General features: G+C 51.7%; 1 protein-coding gene across 2 annotated transcripts in view; it reads right to left on the minus strand.

The window, feature by feature from the left end:
- Window positions 1-14,192, minus strand: part of SLC28A1 (solute carrier family 28 member 1) — a 48,623-nt gene that overhangs the window by 8,468 nt on the left and 25,963 nt on the right. For both annotated transcript variants that reach the window (XM_073882215.1, XM_025893139.2), the window contains exons 9-11: window positions 8,912-8,992; window positions 7,498-7,578; window positions 5,081-5,206 (exon numbers count right to left, since the gene is read on the minus strand). In XM_073882215.1, coding sequence (XP_073738316.1) covers window positions 5,081-5,206; window positions 7,498-7,578; window positions 8,912-8,992 — 288 coding nt within the window. The remainder of the gene's footprint in view (window positions 1-5,080; window positions 5,207-7,497; window positions 7,579-8,911; window positions 8,993-14,192) is intronic.

Consider the following 14,192-nt stretch of genomic DNA (forward strand, 5'->3'; position numbering starts at 1 on the left):
ACAGGGAGCTCACCATTTCAAGGCAGCCCATCACATCCACTGCTGTGGTCAGAGAGCCCTTAGGAAATCTGCCACCAAAACAGCCACCCTTTGGCCCTGGGTCTGTCTGCAGGAGCCACGCTACAGAATTCCTTCCCAGCAGGATGGCAGAGCAACCTGGGCCCCAGGGACTCATCCTTCCTGAATTATTATCCTTACTATGGCCTCAAACCCTTTGCTTCCCTGTTTTTTTTTTGTTGTTGTTGTTGTTGTTGATGTGTTTGTTTTTAAGGTTTTATCTATTTATTTGAGAGAGAGAGAGCATGAGCAGAGGGAGAGGAAGAAACAGACTCCTTGCTGAGCGGGGAGCCCAATGAGGGGCTCAATCCCAGGACCCCAAGATCGTGAACTCACCCAAAGGCAGACACTTAACCAACTGAGTCATCCAGGCACCCCTGCTTCCCTGTTTTCTGCCCCAGAGATGAATGGGATATTTTTCCAACAGTGTATTATTTACCAAGTGGAAAAATTAGAACCAACCCAAACATCTAACAACAAGGGAACGGCTAAGCATCGTCAAGCCACCATGGGGGGGCTCCATCTGAGGTCATGACCCGAGCTGACGCCAAGAGTCGGACACTTAACCGACTGAGCCACCCCGGTGCCCTTCCTTCTTCTTTTAAACCCCCTTCGTTTCTTTTCAGTTGGGAGTAGAAACCCTTTAACATGAGTATCAGCACCAACGCCCACGTCCTGCACACCCTATCCTAGGCCCTCGGTGTGCAGGCCCTGCTCCTTGCCGGAAGAAACCAGAACCTGGATGCTCCAGGCTGGGCTTTGGGACGTCACCTGCCTCTGCAGAGCTGCCCAGATCCCATGGGGACGGTGCCAAACCAGGGACCTGGGGCTTTCCCCTCCATCAGCCAGGACCCTCCCCCTTCCCCCACTTTGGAGGTCACCTCTCCTTTGCCAACTTGAGCAGGGTACATATCCTACCCACGTCACATTCCTGGACACTGTCTGAGTGCGCCAAGCCTGACCAGAGCCTCAAGGGCTCCAGCTGGTCATTACAGCTTGGAAAGGGGTGAGTTCTGCCCAGACTGGCCTCCCTGGGGCACCGGGTCAGTCCTCCCCACTGCCAGGGACTCCTCAGGCTGTGACAGCCCCGGTCCTGCCTGCAGGCGCCCCGTCAGGAACATCTTCTGCCCCAGCATCCCAGGGCCTACTTCTGCTCAGGGCTTTCCTCTCTCTACCCAAAGGGGGTCCCATGTGGAAAGGGATTGAGGGTGTGCACCCTCCATCAAAAATAACTTTACTGGGGCGCCTGGGTGGCTCAGTTGGTTAAGAGTCCGCCTTCGGCTCAGGTCCTGATCCCAGGGTGCTGGGATCAAGCCCCACATCGGGCTCCCTGCTCAGCGGGGAGTTTGCTTCTCTCTCTGCCTGCAGCTCCCCCTGTTTGTGTTCTCTCTCTCTCTCTCTCTCTCTCACAAATAAATAAATAAAAACTCTTAAAAGAGAAGAAAATGGAGATCACAATGAAAGAATTCAGTCAAGGGAGCCCTGGGACCTCAGAGCAGGAGAGGAGGTCTAGACCAGTGCCGTCCAATACAAATGTAATGAGAACCATGTCTGTGATTTTAAATTCTCTAGTAGCCAATGAAAAAAGTAAAGAGAAACAGGTGAAATTATTTTCGGTAATGCATTTTACTTAACCCAACATTTCCAAATCATTATCTTTCCATTCATGTAATCAGTATAAAACTTATTCAAAAAATATATCCGTTTTTTTCCGTACGAGGTCTCAAGGCACATCTCATTTCAGACCAGCCACATTTCAAGGGCTCAATAGCCACGTGTGGCTAGTGGTCAGTGCATCAGACGGCACAGGGGTAGAAAGATCCAATAGGAGGAGAGCAGGGCAAAGGGAGCCCGTTGAGCGACAAAGAGAAAGGAGGAGTGCGCAGGGACCTTTCTGGAATTCAGGGGCTGAGGGCTGAGTCAAAGACACAGTGAGGAGCTGCCGGGGGCGGGAGTGAAAGGTGAAGGAAGAGGGTGGGAATGCCCGGCTGTGGGAGAAGGCCCTGGGGCTGCTGCAGTGGCAGCCAAGTGCCAGGTGGGGGCAGAAGAGAGCTTCTCGGATTCCAGACTAAAGGCCTGTCCAGAGCAGGGAGGGAAGGAAGGAGGGAAGGAAGGTCTGTGGGGTGCCTTTCACCTGGGCCAGCAATGGGGACTGGGGCTTTGTACCAGAGCCTGTGCGTGGAGATTTGGCGGCCTCTGCACATTCTGTTGAGCCAAAAGGAAGTGGGCACCCAGGTCCCTTCAGTGGGAGGCCCGACTGCCTGGGGCTGGGCCTGGACTCTGGCCTGAGACGGGAAGGAAAGGAAGCTGAGTGGCAAGGCAGACTGAGGAGTAGGGAGCGTGCTCCTGGTATTTTAATCTGAAGTAATAACAGCAAGGCTCACGCGGTGGGAATACCCTTCTTTTAACTGACTATGGAACCCGGAGCAGTGTAAAGACACGTAAAAGCCCTAAGTCCCAACAAACGGTGCCCCTCCGCCCCCAACACACCGCCATGAAAAAAGTTTCAGGAACAAAGTTGTGAGTTTCCATTTTTGAAACATCAAATTCCTTCCAAAATCAGCTCAGGGTGGTGGGCTCTCTCTAGGCCTTGGTGAACGAGATGATCTCTAAAATTCTCGTCCGGAGGGTGCCAAGCCCAGAAGACCAAAGCGCCAGAGCACAAGGGGCCTTTTGGGAAAGTCACACAGCATCTGCTCTGCCCGGGGAGTTCTGCGGGCAGCTGAGCTTACCAGTGTGGTCCATGTGCCCCGAGGGCAGGTTGGCTCATCCCCTTGCCCACCCCCAAGAACAGAGATGAGAAAGACAGGTGGAATTCAGGACCAGGGGAGGGGACAGGGTGGGTTATTTTAGCATCCCCCCCCTACATACACTCTCTCTCTCTCTCTCTCTCTCTCTCTCTCTCTCTCTCTCTCGACCCTGCAGGCAGCGAAAGGCAGGCCACACTCTCCATCTGCACCAGGAGGCCCACCTCACTCTAGGGGCTGAGCAACCGTGCATGATATGGATGACATTTAGGTTGTTGCTCGCCTTTCTTTCTTTCTCTCTCTCTCTCTCTCTCTCCCTTTCTTTCTTTCTTTCTTTCTTTCCTTTTCTTATTACAAATAACGTTGGAATTTGGCATTTTTTGACCACTTATGAAAATATTTCCGTATCATAATATTCCTAACTGGATCAAAGGGAAAGAGTATTTTTTTTTTTAGAGATTTTATTTATTTATTTGAAAGGGAGTGTGAGAGAGAGCAGGAGCAGGGGTGAGGGGCAGAGGGAGAGAGATAGAGGGACAGGGAGAAGCAGGCTCCCCGCCAAGCAGGGAGCCCAATCCCAGGACCCTGGGATCATGATCTGAGCCGAAGGCAGACGCTTAACTGACGGAGCCACCCAGGCGCCCGGGGAAAGAGTATTTAAACTGACTGACAGATGTTCTCCCAAAAGGTGACAGCCAATTACACTCCCGTCAAGAGCGCCCTATAGCCCTGCCATTTAGAGGCACGTAAATGGACGCCTGGGTGGCTCAGTCGGTTAAGTGTCTATCTTCAGCTCAGATCCTGATCTCAGGGGTCTGGGATCGAGCCCCAAGCCCCTGTCAGGCTCCCTGCTCAGCGGGGAGTCTGCTTCTCCCTCTCCCTCTTCCTGCCACTCCCCCTGCTTGTGCGCGCTCTCTCTCTCTCTCTCTCTGGCAAATAAATAAAGTATTTTTTAAAAAATAGAAGCATGTAAAATGCACATCTTCTGGAAGAAACAAGTTATTATTGTTTTAATTTCTTTGACTATCAGTGAGCTGGAATATCTTTTTATGATTTATGAACAATTTTCACCTGATCAATCATTTATTAAAAATTGTGACTCTCACCATACAGACATTTTTCATTTTTATGAGTAGCTCTGCCAACCTTTTCCTTTTTACTTCTGGATTTCATGTCATGCTCAGATTTTGCAAGAAAACGGCAAACTGCTGAAAACCAAGGGTAGAATTACCTCATTTTTAGTAAAAAAAGAAAGCGAGTATGTGTGTATTCAGGTATATATACTTAAATGACGACACAGACAGATCTGGAATGATGAATCTTAAGTCAGTGGTTCTCAAATTGAGCACTAGAGTCATCTGGAAGGCTTGTTATAATACAGGATATGGGCCCCATCCCTAGCATTTCTGATTCGGGGCCCAAGAATTTGCATTTCTAACAAGTTCCCAGTCAGAGAACTGCTGTTCTAATCTTCTAACCTAGTAAAAGCAGTTCCCTTGAGTAATGTGTTTGAAGAAGTTCTTTTCTTTTCTTTTTTACTTTCCTCGCTTCTGCAAGAAGCAAGAATTTCTTTGATAGTTAAGAAAAACATTAAGATCTTTAAAGACTTGCATGTGGAAGCACAAAGAAGTACAGAGTGTTTTACAAATGCAGAGCGCTATTACCAGGCACTTTGTAGGGGACATACGGGGAGAGTCATCTCCGCTTGCCACGCAGGATCGGGATTGGTGTAAGGGCTTGAGTCACACCGTTGGAAATTGACCTAGAAATGTATTGTGCCCAAAAGCTGCTCAAGCAATAATTTAGGAGCAGGGGAAGGACTTGTGCCCAGCAAGGGTGTGGGGAAAAGGAGGGCGGGGTGGGGGGTAGGACAGATCTCCAGGGACAGCCCAGGTGAGGGACTGTGTGTATGAGTCTTAGAGTGAGACAGATGTGGGCTCGAATCCTGGCTGGGGCATCTCGCCTATTCTCTGAGTCTCAACTTCCTCATCTGTAAAATGGGAATGTCGAGACACCTAGCCCTTTGCCTGGTACATGAGAGGTGCCCAGTAGGAGGAACACTGGGAACTCTTGCCCCCAGTGGCCACGTGGGAAGCCCGAATGGTCCAGCCCACCCGGTCCGCCTTATTCAGAAGCATCACAGCGGCCAGCCTTCCCGACACAGCCCACGACAAAAGACTCTAGGTTGCTCTGGCCACAAGCTGTGTGCAGCTCCCACCAAAGGAGGGTTTCAGGTTCTGGAGGTTTTCAGCAAGCACAGGGAGAGCTCAACGTACCCCAAAGGAGATGTAGGCGCCCAGCAGGCTGCCGGCAATGGTGGCGTAGCCTCCGGTCATGACGGCGTGGATTTCGGACAGAGTCATGTCAGCCAGGTACGGCCGGATCAGCAGAGGAGCCTCCGTCTGCAAACGAGAAGGATGTCAGACGGCCAGGGTGTTCCCCCTTCCCCCGGGAGTGGGCACAAGTCGCAGAGGGTCCCGGGGATCCCAGGGGCAGAGTCAGCAAGGCAGGGTTGGGACCATAGTCGGTACTGGGCTGGGCCTCCCTGGACCTCGGCATTGGCCTGGCTCTACGGAAGGACCCCCAGCCCTTCCTCTTGGCCTGAGGATGCTCCCCTGGGTCAAGTGCCCACTAGGTCCTGGACCTCACATTCATCACTCATGACCTTCTGAGAAAGAAGTGGTCATCCCCCTTTTCCAGGAGAGCAAACAGAGAATCAGAGAGGTTCAGAGAATTACCTCTGTTCATGCAAAGGGCCAGATGTGGATGGAACTCCAGGCCTGAGCTTTTAATGAAGCCATAGGGGTTGCCAGAAAGAAAGGAGATGGGCATTCAGTGGTGTGTTTACTTCAGGGCATCTGGGGAAGCCTGGAGCCATTCATTTATTCATTTAATGAACAGTTATTGAGCACCTCCTATGTTCCAGACTCTTCTATAGAATAGGGGCTGGGGGTAAACAAGATAGAACCCCTGACTGCGCAGAGTTTTTATCCTGGGAGCAGTGGAAAGGGGTGGGTTATGGGAAGAAATGGATAACCCAGCAAGGAACCAAGTAGATAAACAGTGTCTTGTAGACGGTGCTAAAGCTATGAAGGTATGTGCTGGTGAATGCCTGGTGGTTGCAGGATGTTTAGAATTAACAAGCAAGGGCTGTCTGAGGAGGTGACATTGGAGCTAAGACCACAGGGGCCATCGGTTGGATTTGGTAGCACAGCATTGCAAGCAGAGTGAACAGCAAGGGCCCTGGGGCAGATTTGAGCTTAGCTTTTTTGAGGACCCGAGAGCAGGCCAGTGTGCCTGCGGCAGAGGTGGTGGGGGTGGGGCGCTGGAGCTGAAGGAGGAGGGGCAGGTGGGCTGGAGGCTGCTGGGAGCTAGGGAAGCCGAGATAGGAAGGAAGACTCCTGGAGTTTTGTCTGATCAACTTCGTGGAAGATGCTACAGGAAGTACCCTTTCCTGAGAAGAGAAAGACTTGGAAGCGTGCAGTTGTGTTGAAGAGGGAATCGGGGTTAACCTGCTTGGACTTGGTGTGGTGAATCTGAGATGCCCTTTAGGTACCCAAGTGGAAGGTCAAGGGGCAGTTGGGTGGGTCACGCTAGAGCTAGGGTCTGGGGTGACACTTAAAGTGGTTAAGCCATGGGGCTGGTGCAACGCCCCAGGGACAGAGTGTGGCCAGAGAAGAGGACCCAGGCCTCCAACATCAGGGCTAAGATGATGCTGCTGATCTTCAGAGGCTTCGCATGCCCTTCCCTTGGGGGAAGCGAGGCAAAGACCCAGGGGTCTAGGTCAATGTGCCCACCAACTGGTCCAAAGTCAGTTCACTTGGGGAGCTCTTCACATCACCCAAATCCCATTCACCTAAAATTTGTATTTTCTCAGCAAAAACCATGGAGCACATTTGCCACATTTCATTTAAACGCATGCTTTTGTATTTCAGTATTTCTCTTTTGCTTCATTTTAAACATCTGAAGGGAATTGAGACAATTTATCTAAGAGCACATCTGTCTTCATTGGCTTAAAAAAACCCTTTGAAATCAACACAGTGGTACTATTGCCAAAAAGATGCAAATATTCTCCAGTTTCCTAAACTGTCCGGCGAAATATGGCTTTCTGTGGCAAATATGACTTTTGGTGACCCCAATGTTGTTCCGATGGGCTAGGGTCCCTGGAACAGGCTCCAGAGTCTCACCCACAGGAGGACCGGGCCTTCTGAAAGGGGCTCAGGGCTGACATGGGCCTTTAGAGTCATATTTACTTTGGGCAATACATTTCAGAAAGAAGGAGGGGAAAAAAGAAGACAAAATGATGTCATGTAAGGAACACTGCCCAGGAAAGGGAACAGGTGGATTCTAAGTCCTGACTTATATTGTGGGGTCCTGGCAAGCTGTTCCCACCCTCGAGCCTGTTCCTACAGGAAGGGCGAAAGGTGGACACCACCTGTAGGATCTGTGAGTCTCTAAGCGGATGAAGACCTCCAGGGCCTAGAGTGGCAGGAGGCGCCAGACAGAGGCCACCCTCCCTGGCACGACTCAGGCAGAGTGCATCCCCAAACAGAGCATCTCCGGGGCAGCGGCCTTTGGTGACCCTGGGAGAAGGTCCGAGTGTCTCTTCCGCTGATTGAATCAGAGCTCTGGGGACTCAGGACCCCCCAGGGGTGCTGCTGCTGAGCATGAGGGCAGGGGCTGCAGTACCCACCTGGCTCACGAAGATGTTTCCAGCCACACTCAGGGTCTCAGTGGCCATGGTGCCCATGGTGGCCTGCATCAGCCAGCTGATCTAGGAGGCAGAGAGCTCTTTGTGGGCAGGCAAACCCCAGAGTCGAAGAGAGTCCGGGGCGGGGTAGAAGCACCTGGTAAGTCTTCCTTCCAACTTCCAGCCCAGCATAGGAAAACCTCACCTACATTTCTCCCTCCACACCTCCATTCATGGGGGCTTACCACTCCCCAAGACCCCCCGACTCCACCTTAGGATAGCTCCAATCATTACAACAGGGCTTCTCAAAGGCATGTTTTCTGTCTCCATACAAAAGGGTTCCCTGGCCCAATATACTTGAGAATTTCTGTACACACACACCTTGGAGGTTACCAAATACATAGCTTAGAAAAAGGCTCTGAGAAGTCCTGCACAAAACACTTGTTCGAATTTGTCTAGCCCAGCTGCACAAAAGTATTTGACCACGGGATCCCTTTACCTAGTAACATGTGTTAACTCTCCATGGAGCTGGAGTTTTGTGAAAAAGGCTTTGGGAAACATTGTGTTAGAAAGTTCTTCCTTTCAATCAAGATGAAGTCTGCTTCCCTGGAATTTCTCCCCGCTGCAGGAACCTCCCTGGCTGCTCTTTTATAGGCATTTGGAGACAGCTTTCCTACCCTCACCTCCTCCACCCTAGCCTCTTTTCCAGGCTCAGCAGCCCTACTTCCTGCAACCATGCTGTGGAGGGCATGGTGTTGGGCCTGGCCACTGGGCCCCTGAGGCTTCAGTTGCCAAAGCCCCTTGGCTGAACACACGCTCCAGGTTTGGAGAGAACTGCCTCCCTCCTGCCCTACGCTGGGTACTCCTTACGTAACACAGGTGGTTTTGTCTTTCTGGTGGCCCCCTGCTGCCCCTGGTTTATTCTGAGCTCGATAGACTAAAACCTCAGACATCCTCATGGCCAGGTCCAATTGCTGCCCAATGCCACCTCCTGCATCCTGGTTTCGTGCGGCACATTTTACGAACATAAGCACAGGATTTGACACGTACACCAGCTAAGTCTGGCCCACTGCTCCAGTCTCTCAAGATCTTTTTGGTATAAATGATTTCTTCCCCTGACATTTCTTCTCAAAGCAGCCTCAATTCTGCCAACTTCCCTTACACAAAGACCACATTGCGTTTGGTGCCATCTCCCCTTAGTATCATGACAGGAGACTCTGTGGAAGACGTTTGGTGAACAGTAGACTCTGAGCGGGAAGTGTAGACCCCGGGAGCAGGATCCTGGGAAGGTTCAGGCTCTCAGAGCTGGGGAGTGAGGGAGGGTTTGGGCTCTGGGTGCAAGGCCTTCTGGGAGAGCAGGAGCCCTAAGGGTAGGTAGCTCCCCGAGAGCCCAGAGGCCACGGCATTGGTAACTCACCTTCTGGATCACCCACTGCATGAGGCCCACATAGTACAGAGTGGACATGACGCAGCTGAAGAAGATGATGATGGGCAGAACCTGCCGGGGAAGAGCAAAGGCCCGGGTTAGAGGCAGGTAGCCGGCAGGGTACCCAGGGCCCAGCAGACCCCAGACAGCCCACGTCGTCCAAGGCCTTGCCACGCAGAGACCTGACCGGGTCAAGAAAGAAGCTCTGAATTCAGTGCCTGAGGTCACAAACGGGGCCTCTTTGGAGGCACTTTTGTCTCCTCTGTTGCCCACCCACCCAGCTGTCTCCCCCTGTCTCCTCCAGCCCACAGAGGAGGCCTGTGCCTTGGCAGAGATGCAGGACTGGAGCCCATCACTTTTTATCCCCTCGTCTGTAAAGTGGGGATAATGCCGACTTCTCACATCACTGTGAGGAGTAAAGGAGCTGGCTCAGGGCCTAGCACCTTGCACAGCGTTGCTCCTCCTTCCTGAGCTCAGTCCCAAGCCCAGGCCTCTGGCCTTAACCTCCCCCCCGAAGGTTTGGGCCTGCATCTCTCTAGTATTGCACCCCCACTCAGGACCAATGAGCTCAGAACTAGACTCATGGGGGCCCTGCAGTCCTGTCACCTGGTTTCCTGTTACCAGGCTTGTCACCTCTCTGCCTACTCCAGGCCTCATCGATTCTTCCTTCAAAACTGTCCTCACATCCCTTCCTCCTGGCCGGGGCCCTGGGGCCCCCGCTCCAGCGCATCTCCACTACAGTCTGAAGGACAATAGCAATGACAGCCAACCACTCAGACGTCTGTCAGGGGACCACCAGTTTCCTAACCACGGATGACCAGGGAGCAGTGCATGGAGAGCCTGGAAACGAGAGGGAGGAGGCTCGCATGGGCCGTGAGGGAATGATTTCCAAGGCAGCTTCTCAAATGGGAAAGGGGCAGGTGCCGACAGGTGTATGCTGTGCTGGCTACGTGCAGGGAAGGGTGGGAATGGCATTGTGTGGGCACAAAGTATTGTTAAAAGGCTCTGCAAAGGAGGGCAGTGGCCTTGGGGCAGGAACCAGTTGGCAGGGGTCGGTGTGGGAGGCAGACTTCCTTTCTACAATGTCCCCTTTTGTATTATTAGAAGGTGTTATCTGTTCCAAACTGTTTTATTTTTTAAATTTTAATGTTTTCTTTTTTTGAAGATTTTATTTATTTATTTGAGAGAGAGAGAGAGAGAGCACGAGCAGGGGAGGGGAGCAGCAGAGCGAGAGGGAGAAGCAGGCTCCCCGCTGAGCAGGGAGCCCGACGCGGGACTCGATCCCAGGACCCTGGGATCATGACCTGAGCCGAAGGCAGACGCTTAACTGACTGAGCCACCCAGGCGCCCCTCCAAACAATTTTAAAGTAAGTTACGCAGAATTGGTAATAGCAGGCGCATCCTTATGTTAAAATGTTAGGTGGGGAAACCAGATATTAAAAGCATAGAAAGACTAGAAGTCAGTGCATCCAGACAGCAAGTAGCTGCTCTGTGTGCTGGGACTATGGAAATTTGAGTTCTTTTTTCTGTATTTCCAGTTTCTCACCTGCTCCTATAATTTTCTGTAATCGGTGGACACCTCTCAAGGGAGGGGAGCATGGGCAGAGGGGAGGTTTGGGGCAGCTCATCAGCTCGGTTTTCAGCGTGCTGGGTTTGAGGTGCCTGTGGAACAGCCCAGGGGAGTGCTGAGTGGGCAGCCGGCTAAAAAGGTCAGGAGCTCAGAGGAGAGGTCCGCGCCAGGCCTGGTTGGGACCTGTGTGCCCAAGAGTGTAGGTGGAGGCCAGGGGACAGATGTAATTCCCCGAGGACATCGCCCTGAGCGAGAAGAGCAGTGAGGAAACAACAGGGCGCTGGAGCCCCGGCACAGAAGGGGGGAGGGAAGGAGGGGAGCAGGGAGGGGACAGGGAAGAAGTAGAGAGGCTGGAGGAAGGCCAGGCGTGGGATGGAAACTGAGACAGTCGGTCAGCTGTGCCAGACGTGTCCGAGCACTCCAGGAAGGTGAGGAGGGACACGGACCCTTGACAGCTAGCAATTCAGGGGTCCCTGCAATTCAGGGGTCCCTGCTGAAGACAGCGAGAACAGGCAGCTCTTTTGAGAAGCCCAGCTGTGTCGGAAGGAAGGCTCTCAGGACAGGTGAGGGGTTAAGGGGGGAGCTGTTTTTGTTTTTTAAAAAGGGGAGTCTGGTGTAATCACCCTCAGGCCCTGGTTCACAGTGAATCAGGACGGCAGAATGGCCCCAGATGAAGACAGAAGCTCTATCCCAGGCAGCTCCCCTGGAGGCGAGAAACAGGCCCTGCTGGGGTGTCGTCCCTTCCCCTGGCCAGATGGATACTGCGGTTTTCTCTCGGGGCCAGCTCCACGCCCCATCCCCGTCACCAGCCTCCCTGCAGAGGGGGATGTCACCCGACAGGGAACGCTGGCTGTGGGTGGAAGAGGCTTCCTCCTGTCCCGTGACTCGTGACTGGCCCTGGCTGCCTGGTACCGGGCCCACCCCCAACACAAGGCCGCTGACGTCATCTGCCCTCCCTCGCGGGGAGACACAGAGACAATCACGTACTGTCTAGACTGCTGGTCCAATTTATCATGAGAGGGACTGCCTGGCGGCGGCGGCCTGGCAGGGCCGCACACAGGGCCCCCACGCCAGGGCGGAGAGAGCTCGGGGCCGGCAGGACCTGGCTGCAGATTTGGGACTTTCTCCTGGCAGCAAGCGAGAGACATTTTCTACCCAGCCGACGTGGGTTTTGGGTGGAAGAGAGGCTGTGTTTTGCATTAAATGGAGATGGTCTTGGGAGGGGAGATAAATGCAAGAGAAGAGGGGTGACCTCCACATTTCTCAGGTGGGACATTTCATACCAAACGAGGTCCCTGAGGCCCATGTGATCTCCCAGCCTAGGGAACAACTTTGGGGCCTATATCGTGTATGAGGTGGCAGGAGACGGGGCAGGCAGTGGAAGCCGGTGTTGCCGTGGTCAGGGAGAGGGGCGTACATGCAGCCCTACTATGTGTCTATGGGCAGCCCTACCTATGCCAGCGTGTGGTGACTCCTCAGTCCTCAAACCAACTGAGGTAGACGTAAAGCCACTTCCCCAATGGGCACGCTGAGAGGGTGAGACGTGGGGCACCTGCCCAGGGTCACCCACCTGCAAAAAGACAGAGACCTTCCTGGTCACTCCACGCAGGTTGCCAAGGCCCTGCCATGACCCTGAGGAGGTTTGCCCTGGCGCCTCATTTCTCTGTCTCAGGAGAAGCATTTATCTCCTCCCAGAGAGAGAGCTTCTTGTAAGTCCTGACCATTGCCAGCTGGTCTCTCTAGTGCCAATGCTGAGCCATCCCTGAACGGGGAGGGGACTTCTAGCTTGCCTAGGCCAGTGGTTCTCAAAGTACGGTCGCTGCACCAGGAGTAGCACCTGAGATTTTGCTAGAAACGCCAATGTTGAGCCCCATCCCCAGAGTTTCAGATTCTGTAGGTCTGGGGAGGGGCTGAGGATTTGGGCCTGAGCATTGCCAGATGCTGCTGGTGCCGCTGGCCTGGATGCCACAGTCTGAGAACCACTGGTCTAGAGTGTAGACCATACGCTCCGAGCAAATGTCAACTTTTTACCAAGAAGCAGGCTCTGAAGGTGGGACTAAACCCACTGAGGACATGGCCACGATGCTGCCTCTTCGTGGAGGAAGCTGAGTCAGCTTGATGACTTCCTGATGATGAACCCCCACACCCCCAGCCCCAAAGGCCTAAGCACTGCAGACAGGTCCCTGTCGCCAGCCCCACAAAACCCCACAAAAATCCCAAACCACAAAATCCAAAGTCAGTCAACAATACATTAAAAGGATCATACACCGGGGCCCCTGGGTGGCTCAGTCGTTGGGCGTCTGCCTTCGGCTCAGGTCATGATCTCGGGGTCCTGGATCGAGGCCCGCATCAGGTTCCCTGCTCAGCGGGGAGCCTGCTTCTCCCTCTCCCACTACCCCCTGCTTGTGTTTCTGCTCTCGCTCTCTCTGTCAAATAAATAAATAAAATCTTTAAAAAAATAAAAAATAAATAAAAGGATCATACACCATCATCATTTGGGATTTATTCTAGGGATGCAAGGACGCTTCAACATCTGCAAGTCAATCAACATGATACACCACATTAACAAAACAAAGGATAAAAATACACGATCATCTCAACAAATGCAGAAAAAGCATTTGACAAAATTCAACACCCATTCATGATAAAAACTCTCAGCAACGTGGATGTAGAAGGAATATACCTCAACATAATAAAGGCCACATATGACAAACCCATAGCTAACACCATACTCAGTGGTGAAGGGATGAGAGCTTTTCCTCTAAGGTCAGGAACAAGACAAGGATGTCCACTCTCACCACTGCTATTCGACATAGAAGTTCTAGCCAGAGCAATTAGTCAAGAAAAAAGAAATAAAAGGTACCCAAATTGGAAAGGAAGAAGTAAAACTGTCACTATTTGTAGATAACATGATACTATCTATTAAAAAATCCCTAAAGACTCCACCAAACGATTATTAGAATAAATGAATCAGTAAAGTTGCAGGATATAAAATTAACATACACAAATCAGTTGTGTTTCTATACACTAATAATGAGCTATCAGAAAGACAAATTAAGAGAAAAAAATCCCATTTACAATTGCATCAAAAAGAATAAAATATCTATGAATAAATACCAAGGAGGTGAAAGACCTGTACTCTGAAAATTATAAGACACTGGTGAAATGGGGCACCTGGCGGTTCAGTCAGTTAAGCGTCTGCCTTCGCCTCAGATCCCAGGGTCCTGAGATCGAGTCCAGAGTCAGGCTCCCTGCTCAGCGGGGAGTCTGCTTCTCCCTCTCCCGCTGCCCCTCCCCCACCATTCGGGCTCACTCACTCTCTCTCTCTCAAATAAATAAATCTTAAAAAAAGACACTGGTGAAAGAAATTAAAGATGACACAAATAAATGCAAAGATATCCCATGCACATGGATTGGAAGAATTAATATTGTTAAAATGTCCATATGACCCAAAATTATCTACAAATCCTATACAATCTCCATCAAAATACCAGTGGCATTTTTCACAGAACCAGAACAAATAATTCTAAAACTTGTGTAGAACCACCAAAGACCCTGAACAGCCAAAGCAGTCTTGAGAAAGAAGAACAAAGCCCGAGGTAGCATGCTCCCTTCTTTCAAACTATACTACAAGCTTATAGTAATCAGAACAGTATGGTACTGGCACGAAAACAGACACATAGATCAATGGAATGGAATAGA

Source organism: Callorhinus ursinus, unplaced genomic scaffold (genome assembly GCF_003265705.2).
Source record: "Callorhinus ursinus isolate GAN/ISIS: 27379988/994484 unplaced genomic scaffold, GSC_fseal_2.0 scaffold45, whole genome shotgun sequence".
Taxonomy (NCBI): Eukaryota; Metazoa; Chordata; class Mammalia; order Carnivora; family Otariidae; genus Callorhinus; species Callorhinus ursinus.